This window comes from Gymnoscopelus braueri, assembly GCF_963280865.1.
Source record: "Gymnoscopelus braueri genome assembly, chromosome: 17".
Lineage (NCBI taxonomy): Eukaryota > Metazoa > Chordata > Actinopteri > Myctophiformes > Myctophidae > Gymnoscopelus > Gymnoscopelus braueri.
This window is the reverse complement of record NC_137617.1, coordinates 48,903,779-48,918,866: the sequence shown is the minus strand read 5'-3', so window position 1 is coordinate 48,918,866 and position 15,088 is coordinate 48,903,779. Positions and strand designations below refer to the sequence as shown.

The following is a 15,088-nucleotide window of genomic DNA, read 5'->3' as shown; positions in this document are numbered from 1 at the left end:
TATATATGTATATATAACATATATAATATGTTCTTTATTTTAGAAATAGTTCATATTTTACTTAAAGGGATAGTTCATCCTTTTTTGTCGCATTCCTAAGCCAAAAATGTTGACCAGCGGACCGGTAGGAGACACAAAGGAGACTCTTTGTGTCTCCTACCGGAACCGCTGCCGGTCGTCAAATTATTGTCTTAGGAATGAAACAAAAACAACACAATATCCATTAATTCAAGTCTCCATGGAGTGACTGATCGATAGAAAAAATGTCATTTTGGGGGTGAACTATCCCTTTTTGCCAGACCCAAGGGGTCGGGGCTTACATGAGGCTTTGTATCTGTTTCGTCCATACATGGGCAGGGGCCAATGTCCTCCGGCCCCAGCCAAAAAAAGGTTTGTGACGTCAACTTTCGTCACGAACTATTCATGACATCATGAACTTCAGTTATAAAGTGGTTTGTAGGTGTGTTACATACTAGGACTTCATTCTGGGTCTGGCAGAACCAGGTCTCCTGGTCTTGTTTAACACATTGAATGCCAGTCGCGTAGATCTACGCGAACCTATTTAAAGCCGCAGCGTGCCAGTCGCGTAGATCTACGCGAACCGCCGATTCCCATTGAAATTGCCCCAGGTGCACTTTCCGAATTTTTTTGATCCATTTCCGTTTCCGGTTTCCGGTCGGAAACAGAATTATTCGGGTTCCGTTTTTTTCGATCGTATCCGCTTCCTGTCTGGGATCCTGTTTAAAACTCGATTTTCTCGGTTGTTGTTTTTCTCCTCGCTGATCACTGTTTAGCGTTGATCCACTGTATCTTCAAGATGGCGGCTCGCATTTGGAAACTATTTTCGCTGGCCGTTTCTCACAGATCCGCTGTGTGTTTAGAACCAAATGAACGCGCACTTTTAACTTATTTAGCGAGGTCTGTGGCGACATGAAAAAAACAAAAAAACTACAATAAAACGCTGGCACTGGTGAGTACATTATGAGATTAAACTCTGGCATGGAATGTGTTAAGGGGGACAACACCCGTCGCATGTTGATGATGTAATTTGTCCATGTTGATGATGTCATTTGTCCCAGGCTGGCGGTGGGCCATGCTCCCCTCACCTTCACCCTAACCCTGTGGTTTTTGTCCTTGTTGTCCCAGGCTAGCGGTGGGCCATGCTCCCCTCACCTTAACCCTAACCCTGTGGTTTTTGTCCTTGTTGTCCCAGGCTGGCGGTGGGCCATGCTCCCCTCACCGTAACCCTAACCCTGTGGTTTTTGTCCTTGTTGTCCCAGGCTAGCGGTGGGCCATGCTCCCCTCACCTTAACCCTAACCCTGTGGTTTTTGTCCTTGTTGTCCCAGGCTGGCGGTGGGCCATGCTCCCCTCACCCAGAGCGACAGACCCGTCACCATAGGAGAGTACCTCAGACAGCTGTCCAAACACAGGAACTTCATGTGGTTTGTCTCCATGAACCTGGTGCAGGTAAATACATACCGTATATATATATATGTGTCCACCACATGATCTAGATATACTCTTAGTTTAGACACCTTAGACACCTAACGCCTGGAAGAATTATATTTCTAACGCGATCCTCCATTGCAGAGTGATCGCCGATCGAAAGCGGTTCACTTCCACCACGTTAATAAGAAATGGAGATAGTAAGCTTTTAGTCAAGGAGTTAACATTGGAGCGGACGAACGGAAGCATTTTTGACATGGATCCACATCCGGCCTCTCCTTCTTAGAGACTCCTTGGATGATCCCAAAGTTTCGTTAGAGCGCCCCACGTGGAAAAAAAAAAAAAAAAAGTTAAAGTTAAAGTTAAAAGTTAAGTAACTCTGAGGACCCCCTAGGGGTCCCGGACCCCTGTTGAAGATCCATGCTCTAGGGCTAGGCCTCCTGCCTGGCAGTTCCAACCATAGATATAGAAACCTAGATACCTCATTGGTCTCTGCAGTTCGTTGGAGCGACCTGTTTGGTATGGTGGCCGCCATACACGCTGTGATTGGCCAGTGCCCGTCCCCCCCCCCGGAAATGGGGGGAACGGGCACTGGCCAATCACAGCGCGTCTTTTCCAGGACTTGTCAGAATCTAGTTGTCCCGCCCCCACCTGCCTCTCATTGGCCTACTGAACGCCCCTTCTGTGACGCACGCGGCAATTTCCAGCTGCCCCCCAAGGAAGCTTGGGAAGCGGAAGCGCGCGCGCTATACAGACGCTTCAGAGCCAGAGGAGGCGTCTACCTTTTATATGTCTATGGTTCCAACCCCGTCATCCTTCTACCGATATACTCACTATCCCTCCTCTGTACATGTCCAAACCATCTCAGTCTGGCCTCTCTGGCTTTATCAGTAGTGGAAAGTAACTAAGTACATTTACTTAAAGTACTGTACTTTTTTTTACGTTTTGTTTATTCGTTTTTTTTTTTACATACTCATATGCAGTACAGACATTTACTGGAGCAAATAAGCAAATAGACAGAGTATCTCCAAACAGTGATAAAAATAATTAACAGGATAGACTAATATCAATAAGAAAAGTGATAAATTGAGTAAGATATAAACAACATCAAAACAAAACAAAAACAAACAGACAACACTCACAAAAGAAAACAACAACAGACAACAAAACAAATACACAACGTAAAATCTCCAAAAACATGTATATATATGGAAAACAGTCCATGGTCTATAAACGCTACATCGAGTTAAGCACAGGTCGTTGAAAGCAATTGTAAAGTACTGTACTTAACACATCCAAACGAGGAGTGCCGAAAACGGTCCGGACCGTTTGTGACCCAATTTTATTTCTATACGTTGGGCCCACGTGGGGCGCTCTAACGAAACTTTGGGATCATCCAAGGAGTTTCTGAGAAGGAGAGGCCGGATTTGGATCCATGTCAAAAATCCTTCCGGTCGGCCTTTCCAATGTTATCTCCTTGACTAAAAGCTTAATATCTCCATTTCTTTTTAACGTGGTGGAAGTGAGCCGTTTTCGATCGGCGATCACTCTGCAATGGAGGATCGCGTTAGAAATATTATCGTTCCAGGCGTTAGTCGGGACCCTCCGCCGTCTCGCACGCACGCTTTGTTTACATGCACTTCCGCGTCGGGGCTTCTACACCACAAAACGTATCAACGTAAGTGGATGGAAGAATAGCCGGCACTCAACGTATAATATTTGAATAAACCTCTGGCACCCATGTGTTTAGTACAATTTTGAGGTATTTGTACTTTACTTGAGTATTTCCAATTTCCAATACTTTTACTTCTACTCCACTAAATCTCGGATCCAAATATTGTACTTTTACTCCACTACAATGTTTTTTTTGGTGAACATTCCCCCCAGAATAAGGGATGCTGGGGGGTTCGAGTGGTTTACAAAAGTGGCATTTTAAGTCTTTAAAGGAGGAGTTCACCCAAAAAATGACTTATTTTCTATCAATTGCACACCCCATGAAGCCTTGAATTCATGGATTTATTTTTGTTTTTGTGGCATTCCTAAGCCAATAATTTGATTATAATAAATTTGTCCCCATTGATTCCGGTAGGAGACACAAATGCATTTGTGTCTCCTACCGGAATCAATGGGGCTAAATTTATTATAATCAAATAATAAAGGAAGGAATGCGACAAAAACAAAAAAATATCCATGAATTCAAGGCTCCATGGGGTGAGTAATCCATAGAAAAAAATGTATTTTGGGGGTGAACTACTCCTTTAAGCATATTTTGATTGATTGATAATGGACATTTACAGTACATTTCCTCTCCACAACTGGAATAGCAGATCTACAAGCCCTCGACACGTCGCGAGCTTGTAGATCTGCTATTTTCACTACTTCTTACTTTTAATTCATGGAATTTCTTTGTGTTTTTACGTATGTGAAGTTCTTTTGAAACAATGACAAAAGTTCTAGGAAACGTAAAAAAAGAGGATATTTACTCACGACCCATCAAAATGATTGTGAAACACTGTTCTAGGAAACAGAGATGATGACACTTCCTCTACAAGTCACACATCTGGGGACAGTTCCTCATGTGGGTGTTTTCTCCTCTTAACCCATTAAGACCTGAAGCCGATTCTACGTGTCTCCTAAATCTCAACAGTATTCTGAAAAACGTATGTTTCTATATCAGTGGTGCTCAATCTTTGTCATGTCAAGGACCCCCAAAATTATATGTATTTGGCTGCGGACCCCCATCAAAATATTTTGTTCCAGGGACCCCCAGAAGCAAAGATTTGAGTTAAAAATGTTCGCTTTAAAAATATATATATTCAAAGATTTGCACACATTTTCAAGATTTTTCAAAAATAGCAGATCTACAAGCTCGTAGCGCGGCACTCGGTGCCGCGCTATGAGCTTGTAGATCTGCTATTTTTGAATAGCCAAAGTGTCAAATAATGCTTTTTAGCTCAAATCTAAAAATGACATAGTTCCAGGTCTTAATGTTGTCCTTGTCCCCCCCCTGCAGGTGTTTCACTGCCACTTCAACAGCAACTTCTTCCCTCTGTTCCTGGAGCACCTGCTGTCTGACAGCATATCAGCTTCTACCGGCTCCATTCTGCTAGGTAGGAACTGGAACACTTCCATATATATCAGCCTCTATACTGGCTCCATTCTGCTAGGTAGGAACTGGAACGCCTCCATATCAAGTATCAACAAGAGCTTGTGACTAAATAATAACTACAATTGGATCACAGGTTATTTTATTATATTTTCCTGTAATGTAACGGTTTTGGACATACTGTATAATACGAGGTTTCCAACCCGACAGTGACAATATTCAGAGGAGGTTACATTGGTTACATTGAAGGGGCATTTGGGGCGGTTAGACGGCGACGTCATGACGTTAACTGTCAGTTTTGGTGTAGCTCCGAAGAGTATACAAATGTAACCAAATGGACGCCTCGGAACTAACTATAAGCACTAAGTAGCTCTGGATAAAGACCAGATTGTAAATGTTAAAGTCATTTTCAGACTTTCTATTTTAAGGGAAATTCAAGCTTACTCTATAGTGAAAATTTGAAGAACTGCTTGAAACATTGCATTTCAATAAACATCACTTAGTTGGGAATCAGAATAAATAGTGAACATAGTAGATATTATACACATAGAGGTCTTCACAGGTTCACAATGACGGAGCCGAACCCTAATGGACCCCAACACTCTTCTGTCCTGCATATACTGTAATGGGCTCATATATGCGCTGTGGCTGCAGTAAGCTGATCCCTGGTCAGTCAGTATAATCATGGCAGCACTTGATTCTTGCAGCCCGAGCCCTGCGGGCATCTGCTGCTTTCACACCCACAGCCAGCTTACAAAGATCAACGGTTTGTTGTGTATTTAGCTTGTCTGGCACCTAGTTCAGTGTTTATCAACCTTTTTTGTGCCAAGGCACACCTGGCATAGCCAAAAAATCCCAGGGCACACCTAGATATACGGTATATATATATATATATATATATATATATATAATTATATATATATATACGGTATATCTATATACACACACTAGGGGTGTGCCGATATTGGGCACACAACTTCGATACAATTTCGATACGATACAATACGCACTTTTTTATCATGAAAATTAGTTTTTGCGTTATTGTGTAGCTTTTCAGCTTCCACTAGCCGTTTTTAATCCAAATAGGGCAATAGTGTGACACCTGACCCGAAAAAAACAGCATGTTGTCACCCTTTTCACCTCGGGGCTGTTTGCATGCCTGATTATTATTATTGTTTAAAAAAAAAAATTTAATTATATTTTTTCAAACCTTCTTCAAACGGCGCGGCACACCTCAGCAGTAGCCCCGGCCCAAAATTGGGACGTTTGCCAGGGTTGATATACACTGACCTAGTTGATCGAGAGAGCAACTGCACGTAGCCAGTAACAGAACGGTCATTGCAGCAATACACACGCCAATACACTATGCGCAACACATTGGGAACGGCTAGACCAGTGGTCGCCGGAGACCGAAAAAAGGTAGATCACTAAATAGACCCATTATGTCCTTCTCATTGCTGATGCCTGTGTTTCCGTTACAGGGGTGTCGTACATCGCCCCCCACCTCAACAACATGTACTTCCTGACCCTGTGCCAGCGCTACGGGGTCTACCAGGTGATCCGCTGGCTCTTCATGCTCAAACTCTGCCTTAGTGTGGCCATGCTGCTGGCGGGGGCCGACCACATCTACCTGCTCTGTGTCTTCATCGCCAGGTAGGGGAGAGAGAGACACACACACACACACACACACACACACACACACACACACACACACACACACACACACACACACACACTATTTTAAAACTTTTTTTAATGGAGAATTATACATCAACGTTTAATGTTGGCTTGTTAGATTTGCCAAAGATGGGGCCTTTCTGTGTGGAGTTTGCATGTTCTCCCCGTCACCCCTAGGGTAGGTACTGTACCCTCACAAAAAAAACATGTTGTAATCCTGGTCTCTATACCGCCTCCCCCTGGTCAGCCGGGGCGCCTGATGGAGGGGAAAGGAACAGGTTGGAATAACGTGTTCCTTCCACGCGCTACGTCCTACCGGGGGAAACTCTCCAAGAAGTGGCTTGCTACAGTAGCTCTCATCCATTGAAGGAGGCATGAGCTCGGCTCTCCCTAGGCTGGCAGAGGGAGTGTAGCGCCCGGGATTACTTAGATAATTGGCACTTGGTGAAAAAATGGGTTACAAAAATTGTGGGATAAAAAAAAATATATTTGCTAAAGAAGCCACTCCGTTTTTAAAACGAGCACAAAAAAACCAAACCTGCGACTCGTCATTTTTGCAACTCTGGGGAAAAAAACAAGCCAAAAGCCAAAAGTAGGTGTTAAATCTCCTGCTCGCTTCCAGGAGCCACAGCGAGGAGGTGCTCACCTTGAACAAAGACCTCCTTTAGTAAAGGAGGCCTTTGTCAAGGTGTAGAACACCTACTCACTGTGGTCTCTGTGTAAGGAGGTCTTACATAAAGCACAGTGAGGTGTTGAACACCTTGACAAAGGCCTCCTTACAGAGGCCCTGGTGGGCTGCCCTCCCCCCAACCCCCGCCCCGCTCAGCCAAATGAGCACAACGCCTCACTGAACCAGAACACACACACTTAGATACAATATCGTTGTTGTCGGGCAGAAACCTCTTATCTCCCTATTCTGACTTTTTGTGTTTTTTTCGTAAAGCGATTATTTAAAAAAAACAAAATCCTAACAGTTTTTGGAAAAAAATCTAAAAAATATATTTTCAATATTTTTCAAAAATAGCAGATCTACAAGCTCATAGTGCGGCACTCGGTGCCGCGCTATGAGCTTGTAGATCTGCTATTTTTGAATAGCCAAAGAAATCTAAAGTGACACAGATGCGTTCCAGGTCTTAAAGGGATAAGAAAGCATCTGTCGTTTTAGATGTTCTAACCACATTATCTTACACTTTGGCTATTCAAAAATAGCAGATCTACAAGCTCATAGCAGCCCTTGGTGCAGAGCTTGTAGATCTGCTATTTTTTTTTTTAATCATGAAAATGTGGGCAAATCTTTGAATATATATATATATATATATATATATATATATATATATATATATATATATATATATATATATATATATATTTTATAAAGCTAACATTTTGTAACTCAAATATTTGCTTCTGGGGGATTCTAAGTCCTAACAGTTTTTTTGAAAAACGTATAATGCTGCTATAATATCGGTGGTTCTCAAACTTTGTGTCAAGGACCACCCAAAATGATATGTATTTGGCCGAGGACCCCCACCTCAAAGTATCTTGCTCCAGGGACCCCCCAGAAGCAAAAGATATGAGTTAAAAATGTTCGCTTTAAAAAATATATATATATTCAAAGATTTGAAAATGTTCAAACTGCTATTTTTGCTGTTTATGAATTTGAATCCTGTAAAGTAAATAGTTTTGGACATTATGAGGTTTCCACCGGACAGAGACGTTATGTAAGCTCCTTTTGAGGTGAGCGACCGACTGGCCAAGATGAAGTTATGACCGTAGAGAGATTGTGCTCTTTTGTTACGGGTGGGTTGAACTTCTTGGACAAACAGTGTTTTTTTTTTTTGGACAAAAGAAATGAACCGTTCAAAGCTTCAATCCATCCATGACTTTATTTGAGTGAATACAAGGTTATTTCCACCGATCCGTATGGCAGAGTAAAGTATTAAAACAATCTTTCTTAAGTCCAACATCTGAGTGAGAAGTTCTTCCACCTCTGGCTATAGGGCTGGGCTGGCTGTTGGCTCAACACCTTGGTGTTACATGACTGTAATCTTTCACCTTTTCATTGTGTCTGTATCACTGATACCTCTCTCACTCACTCACTCACTCTCTCACACACACACACACACACACACACACACACACACACACACACACACACACACACACCACATGTACTTGGTAGTGATATCGCTGCTCAACAATGAAACCCTACAGCAGGGGTAGGGCAACCTTAGGCACGGCAATGCCAACTTGTTGGTCACAGGTGAGGGTGATCACTGCTGGCACACTGGCATCAGTGTGAGAGAGAGGTTTTTTCTTTTAACATTAAATATTAAAACAAAAAGGTTTAGTCAGTTAAATGGTGTCCCCTCACATCGATAAATAAATTACATCCTGCACATAATTCTACTTTCATTCAAAGTCCTAACTCTGACTGGGGAGGTAGTCAGATGAGATAGATGAGGTTATTGTTCTTACTACTAGTCTTAACGATCACATTTCTGTTTGGCTTTTTAAACATACATTACATTACATTACAGTCATTTAGCAGACGCTTTTATCCAAAGCGACTTACAATAAGTGTATTCAACATAGGTAGGGAACGAAACTACTAATCACCAGAAGTATTAAGTGCATTTCCTGCATAAACAAGCAACCAAGAGTATACCTAGCGCTAAGGTAAAAGTGCAATATATCAGCTACCTACTTTCGTAGACAGATGAACATAAATTGCACCGTCACCGCACAAAAAAAAACAACAAAAGCTTAAACAAATAAATAAATGAGTGAATAAACATTTTAAAAAGTTAATAGAATAGTGGAAATAGCCTAGCTTGTAGAGCGGCAATTTCCAACATTTCTGGAAAATGTATGAACATTTTTCAACATGGAAATAAATGATGATACAAAAAATAATTGCGACGATCTCAAATAATTGGGATTCTGCCAGTATTTTAATTATTGTGAAAGGGCCTGGTACCAAGGTTTATTTCGTCGACTAAAACTATGACGAAAAATGTTGGTCGACTGCCTTTTTTTTTACTGGCGAAAAATAAATAAAAACTAAATATAAACTAATCTACAATGACTAAAACGAAGACAAAATATATTGTCAATTTCGTCAACAAATACAAACTAGACTAAAATGTTAGTGAGGGACTAATGGAGAAGATATCCAGTAGAACTAAAAGACGAGTTATTTTATGTTTGGTTGCGCTCGGGTGTTGCGCTCTGAAAATAGCAGATGTACAAGCTCACAACGCGTCGCTCTGCGACGCGTTGTGAGCTTGTAGATCGGCTATTTTCAGCATGCAAACCAAGTAAAATCAGCCATTACGACGCCATCAAGTAACCTTACTGTAACCTCTCTCTCCTCCACAGTAACAGTGTTTACAAAGGGAACCTGGTGACTCTCTCTCCTCTCTCTCTCCTCCACAGTAACAGGGTGTTTACAGAGCTCTCTCTCTCTCCTCTACAGTAACAGGGTGTTTACAGAGCTCTCTCTCTCTCTCTCCTCCACAGTAACAGGGTGTTTACAGAGCTCTCTCTCTCTCCTCCACAGTAACAGGGTGTTTACAGAGCTCTCTCTCTCTCCTCTACAGTAACAGGGTGTTTACAGAGCTCTCTCTCTCTCCTCCACAGTAACAGGGTGTTTACAGAGCTCTCTCTCTCTCCTCTACAGTAACAGGGTGTTTACAGAGCTCTCTCTCTCCTCTACAGTAACAGGTTGTTTACAGAGCTCTCTCTCTCCTCCACAGTAACAGGGTGTTTACAGAGCTCTCTCTCTCTCCTCTACAGTAACAGGGTGTTTACAGAGCTCTCTCTCTCCTCTCTCTCTCACAGTAACAGGGTGTTTACAGAGCTCTCTCTCTCTCCTCTCTCTCTCTCCTCCACAGTAACAGGGTGTTTACAGAGCTCTCTCTCTCCTCTCTCTCTCTCCTCCACAGTAACAGGGTGTTTACAGAGCTCTCTCTCTCTCCTCCACAGTAACAGGGTGTTTACAGAGCTCTCTCTCTCTCCTCCACAGTAACAGGGTGTTTACAGAGCTCTCTCTCTCCTCTCTCTCTCTCTCCTCTACAGTAACAGGGTGTTTACAGAGCTCTCTCTCTCCTCCACAGTAACAGGGTGTTTACAGAGCTCTCTCTCTCTCCTCCACAGTAACAGGGTGTTTACAGAGCTCTCTCTCTCTCTCCTCCACAGTAACAGGGTGTTTACAGAGCTCTCTCTCTCTCTCCTCCACAGTAACAGGGTGTTTACAGAGCTCTCTCTCTCCTCTCTCTCTCCTCCACAGTAACAGGGTGTTTACAGAGCTCTCTCTCTCTCACAGTAACAGGGTGTTTACAGAGCTCTCTCTCTCTCCTATACAGTAACAGGGTGTTTACAGAAGGAACCTGTAAGCTGTTGAACCTGGTGATCTCTGACCTGGTGGACGAGGACTTCGTGCTGAACCGGCGCCACCAGGCTGCCTCGGCGCTGCTCTTCGGCATGGTGGCTCTGGCCACCAAACCGGGACAGACCTTCGCCCCGCTCATCGGCACCTGGCTCCTGTGTGTCTACACAGGTACTGTGTATATATATATATGCACGGGACTCCCTCTTTCCCGGGTGTTTCGCCCAGGTGGGCGTGGTTTTGACATTAGATTAAGGTAGTGGTTCCCAAACACGACTCGCAAGTAAATATCCTTTTTTTTCCAACTTCTTATTTTCAAAAGATTTTCAATTTATTTTTTCGTTTTTTTCCCCTAACAATTAAAGGTAGGGTAAGTGATTTGCGTTGGTTAAAATAATTGTTAAATATCTCTATATTCTGATAGTACTCATTGCTATAGAGTGTTTGTTCAGTATTAGGAGTCTCCTTGTCTCTCCACCTCTTTATTAAACAGAAAATGCATTTTCGTTTCAGTTTCAGTTTCATTTCCAATTTTATCCAACCAGGACAGAGTACTCAATCAGGATATAGATTAAACAAGTGAAATTGGAAGTGATGACACTAAGAAATGAGCAGACAAAATTGGAACTGGAACACTATACAAATTAAGCTTAAAAATGGGTACTTTCTCCTGATTGGCTGAGATTTTGACACCTACCGAAAAATGTATTTTCTGTTTATTAAAGAGCTGGAGAGACAGGGAGACATCTGTTACTGAAAAAACACTCTATAGCTATGATTACTATCAGAATATAGTATTTTAACCTTTTCACAAAATACTTTTTGTTTTAACCAAAACATATCACTTACCCTACCTTTAATCAAAAATAAAACTTTAGAACTAGTGAAAATAGCAGATCTACAAGCTCGAAAAGTGTCGCACCGTGACGTGTTTGTGAGCTTGTAGATCTGCTATTTTCACTAGTTTGGGGTTAAGGCATTATTTTCTGTGAGGTTAGGTTTAGGCATATAACCACGCCCACCTGGGCGAAACGCCAAAGAAACGCCAAAGAATATACACCACCGCTTCTCACCGTGAGGGTCCGGGGACCCCCAGGGGGTCCTTGAGGTGTGGGGGGAGGGGGTTCCAGGGGGTCCTTGAGGTGTGGGGGGAGGGGGTTCCAGGGGGTCCTTGAGGGGGGGTTCCAGGGGGTCCCTCCTCCAACTAAATAATGGATAGTGGACCCTCACGGGTCTGTAACTCTGAGAGAGTGTACAAATGGAGTCTGGTTTCATTTGTCTTACAGGGTAGATTAGGGTCCAAGCTGGCGGCAAGGTTAGCTCTGCTGGATTCGAGGCCAAATAGGAAGTCCTTATCAGCATGCACGTGATCAGGGCTCGAAATCGTGACCATTTGATGATACACATAAATTCCCCAACATTTTATCTGTTGCGACTTGGTAGAGTGTATCGAGAGGGAGCACTTGGATCCGAACCGTGGGGAGAGTGTAGCGTCCCCCATAAATATTGCCGTGATTTGCTCCACTGAGCGAGCTATAGCTCTCTGTGGCGCAGAGGGTTGTTGGCCGGACTGGTGAGCAGGAGACAGGGGGTTCGATCCCAGCTCGGTGCGCTGCGCACTGTTCGTTACAATCAGGGTTCCCCCACGGTTATGACATTCCTGGAAATATTTAGAAATGAGAAAAACAGTTTTCCAGGCCTGGAGAAGGTTTGGTATTAATCAAATGCTTTTGGATATTGATTTTGTTCATAAAAACATGTGTATTACATGCGTTACGTGAACTACGTGTGGCCTAACGTGTGCAAGAATCGCGTGACAAAAAAATATAGATCTACAAGCTAACAACGTTTTGGGAAAAGTTATGGATTTTGAAAAGACATTGTTAAAAATGTGTGGGGACCCTGTACAATAATGATATAGAAGGACATGCAGTGTGTTTGTGGTGGGGCACTTGAACTTGATGAACCATGGAGTCACTGTGGATCTGAGGCTTTCTTAGCCCTGAAGCCGATTCTAAAAATGTCTTCTAAATCCCAACAGTATTCTATATCAGTGGTTCTCAAACCTTTTCATGTCAAGGACCCCCGAAATTATATGTATTTGGCCGCGGACCGCCATCTCAAAATATTTTGTTCCAGGGACCCCCCAGAGGCAAAGATTTGAGTTACAAATGTTTGCTTTAAATATATATATATTCAAAGATTTGCACACATTTTCACGTTTTTTCAAAAATATCAGATCTACAAGCTCGGCTCATAGCGCGGCACTCGCTGCCGCGCTATGAGCTTGTAGATCTGCTATTTTTGAATAGCCCAAAGTGTTAAATAATGCTTTTTAGCTCAAATGAAAAAGTGACACAGATGCATTCCAGGTCTTAATGGGTTAAGACAGGATACAGGTTACAGGTTGAGCGTACACATTGCTAGAATTCCTGCCATATCTTCTGTTTATAATCAATGTGTACGTGTGGGAATGTATTGAATGACACACATGTAACGGCACGTTTTTTGATAAGGCTTTGTAGCCTACTATTATTACACAACTATCTGAAAACCAAAAAGATTTTTAGTATATAGACTTAAACCGATAAAGACTTGAACTAAAAACTGAACTTTGAATTATTTTCCTTGCACCTTAACTAACGTCCATAAGTATATCATGCACAGTATACATCTGCTGCTTTGCTCACACACCTTTATATCTTATCTCAGGTACTTGTGTAGATAACCTTTTTTTTTCTTCCTCTTGTTTGATCTCCTCTCCCCCTTGCTCCCCCCCCCTTCTTCCCTCTCGTTTTATTCAATGGAAATAACGATACGATGGGAACTATGCACGAAAACGAATTTCACCCACTTTTTTACTTCTGTAAACCTGTGATGTGAGTCATGTGGCAATAAAGCTGGCCTCATTCTCTCTCTCTCTCAAATAGAACTATTACCAGCTCGACCCGACTCTACTAGGACCGGGCGATATGACTATTTTCAAAACATCTTGAAATTGTGAACAATTTTGAATAATACAAATCTTCTCTTATTGGATTTTCTTCGTGAAATTCGTTTTTCGCCTTAATCCATTTAGACCGGGAAAGAATAGCAGATCTACAAGCTCATAGTGCCGCGCTATGAGCTTGTAGATCTGCTATTTTTGAGAATATGTGAATCTTTGAATTTAAATATTTTTTTAAAGCAAACATTTTTAACTCAAATCTTTGCTTCTGGTGATTCTACAAATGTCTTCTAAATCCTAACAGTTTTCTGAAACACACATGTTGTTGCTATAATATCAGTGGTTCTCAAACCTTTTCATGTCAAGGACCACCCAAAATGATATGTATTAATTGGCCACGGACCCCCCATCTCAAAACATTTTGATCCAGGGACCCCCCAGAAGCAAAGATATGAGTTACAAATGTTCGCTTTGAAAATATATATATTCAAAGATCTGCACACATTTTCACGATTTTTTCAAAAATAGCAGATCTACAAGCTCGGATCTATAGCGCGGCGGCCAAAGAAATCTTAAAGTGACTCTGCATGGATTCAGATTATTATTTTTTGCTTTAATCCATGTCTCTGTCCCCCCCACCACCAGGATATGACATCTTTGAGAGGAACGAACCAGTGAAGGAGGCTCTGGCAGCAGCAGCGGCCCCCCCAGCAGTGGCCTTGGTGACGGGGACGGGGACGGCCCCTCTGCGCCTGGGCTGCTTCTACATGCTGGTGTTCGTGCCCATCACGTGCGCTCTGCTGCAGCTGGCGGCGTGGTCGCGCTTCACGCTGCACGGCCGCAGGCTGCAGGACGTGAAGACCCAGAGGCAGGGCGCTCACATCGGCAGTCACCTCCTGGACGACGTCAAGGCCATATGAGAGACCCCCCCTTCTGCCCCACGGGGGGCGCCAAAGTGTACTACGATACGATCCATGTTTTACTTAACGTATCAGTGGTGGAAGAGGTGCTAACCCGTAAAGGGATAGTTCACCCAAAAAAATACTTAAATTCATGGATATTTTTTTTTTTTGTCGCTTTCCTAAGCCAATAATTTGATGACCAACTGCAGGCAGCGGTTCCGGTAGGAGACACAAAGGAGAATTTTTGTGTCTCCTACCGGAACCGCTGCCGGTCATCAAAAATTATTGGTTTAGGAATGAGACAAAAACAAAAAAAATATCCATTAATTCAAGTCTCCATGTAGGGTGACTAATCCATAGAAAAAAAGTCATTTTGGGGGTGAACTATGCCTTTAAGTAATGCCGTCGAGATTTCGTCGCTGTTGGGTGGAAACCTTGTATGTCTAAAACCGTACCTTTTTTAGAAATTATTATATTAAAGACATTTTTTAAATAGTGAAAATGGCAGATCTACAAGCTCGTAGGTCGGCTATTTTCACTACCTTTGTGTGACACTCTTGTGTGATGAAATAGGGCATTCATTTATGAAAAAAGTTGAAATATGGAGATACAAGGTTTC

General features: G+C 42.6%; 2 protein-coding genes across 2 annotated transcripts in view; both read left to right on the top strand.

Annotated features, from left to right (window-relative positions):
- The window catches only part of mfsd13a (major facilitator superfamily domain containing 13A), a 32,001-nt gene extending 17,408 nt beyond the window's left edge, over nt 1–14,593 (top strand). Inside the window, exons 6-10 of the mRNA XM_080456375.1 lie at nt 1,348–1,468; nt 4,461–4,557; nt 6,035–6,206; nt 10,598–10,791; nt 14,213–14,593. Coding sequence (XP_080312501.1) covers nt 1,348–1,468; nt 4,461–4,557; nt 6,035–6,206; nt 10,598–10,791; nt 14,213–14,487 — 859 coding nt within the window. The 3' untranslated portion in view covers nt 14,488–14,593. The remainder of the gene's footprint in view (nt 1–1,347; nt 1,469–4,460; nt 4,558–6,034; nt 6,207–10,597; nt 10,792–14,212) is intronic.
- Nucleotides 1–15,088, top strand: part of LOC308105257 (mamu class II histocompatibility antigen, DR alpha chain-like) — a 305,525-nt gene that overhangs the window by 38,139 nt on the left and 252,298 nt on the right. The gene's annotated exons all lie outside the window — the stretch shown is intronic.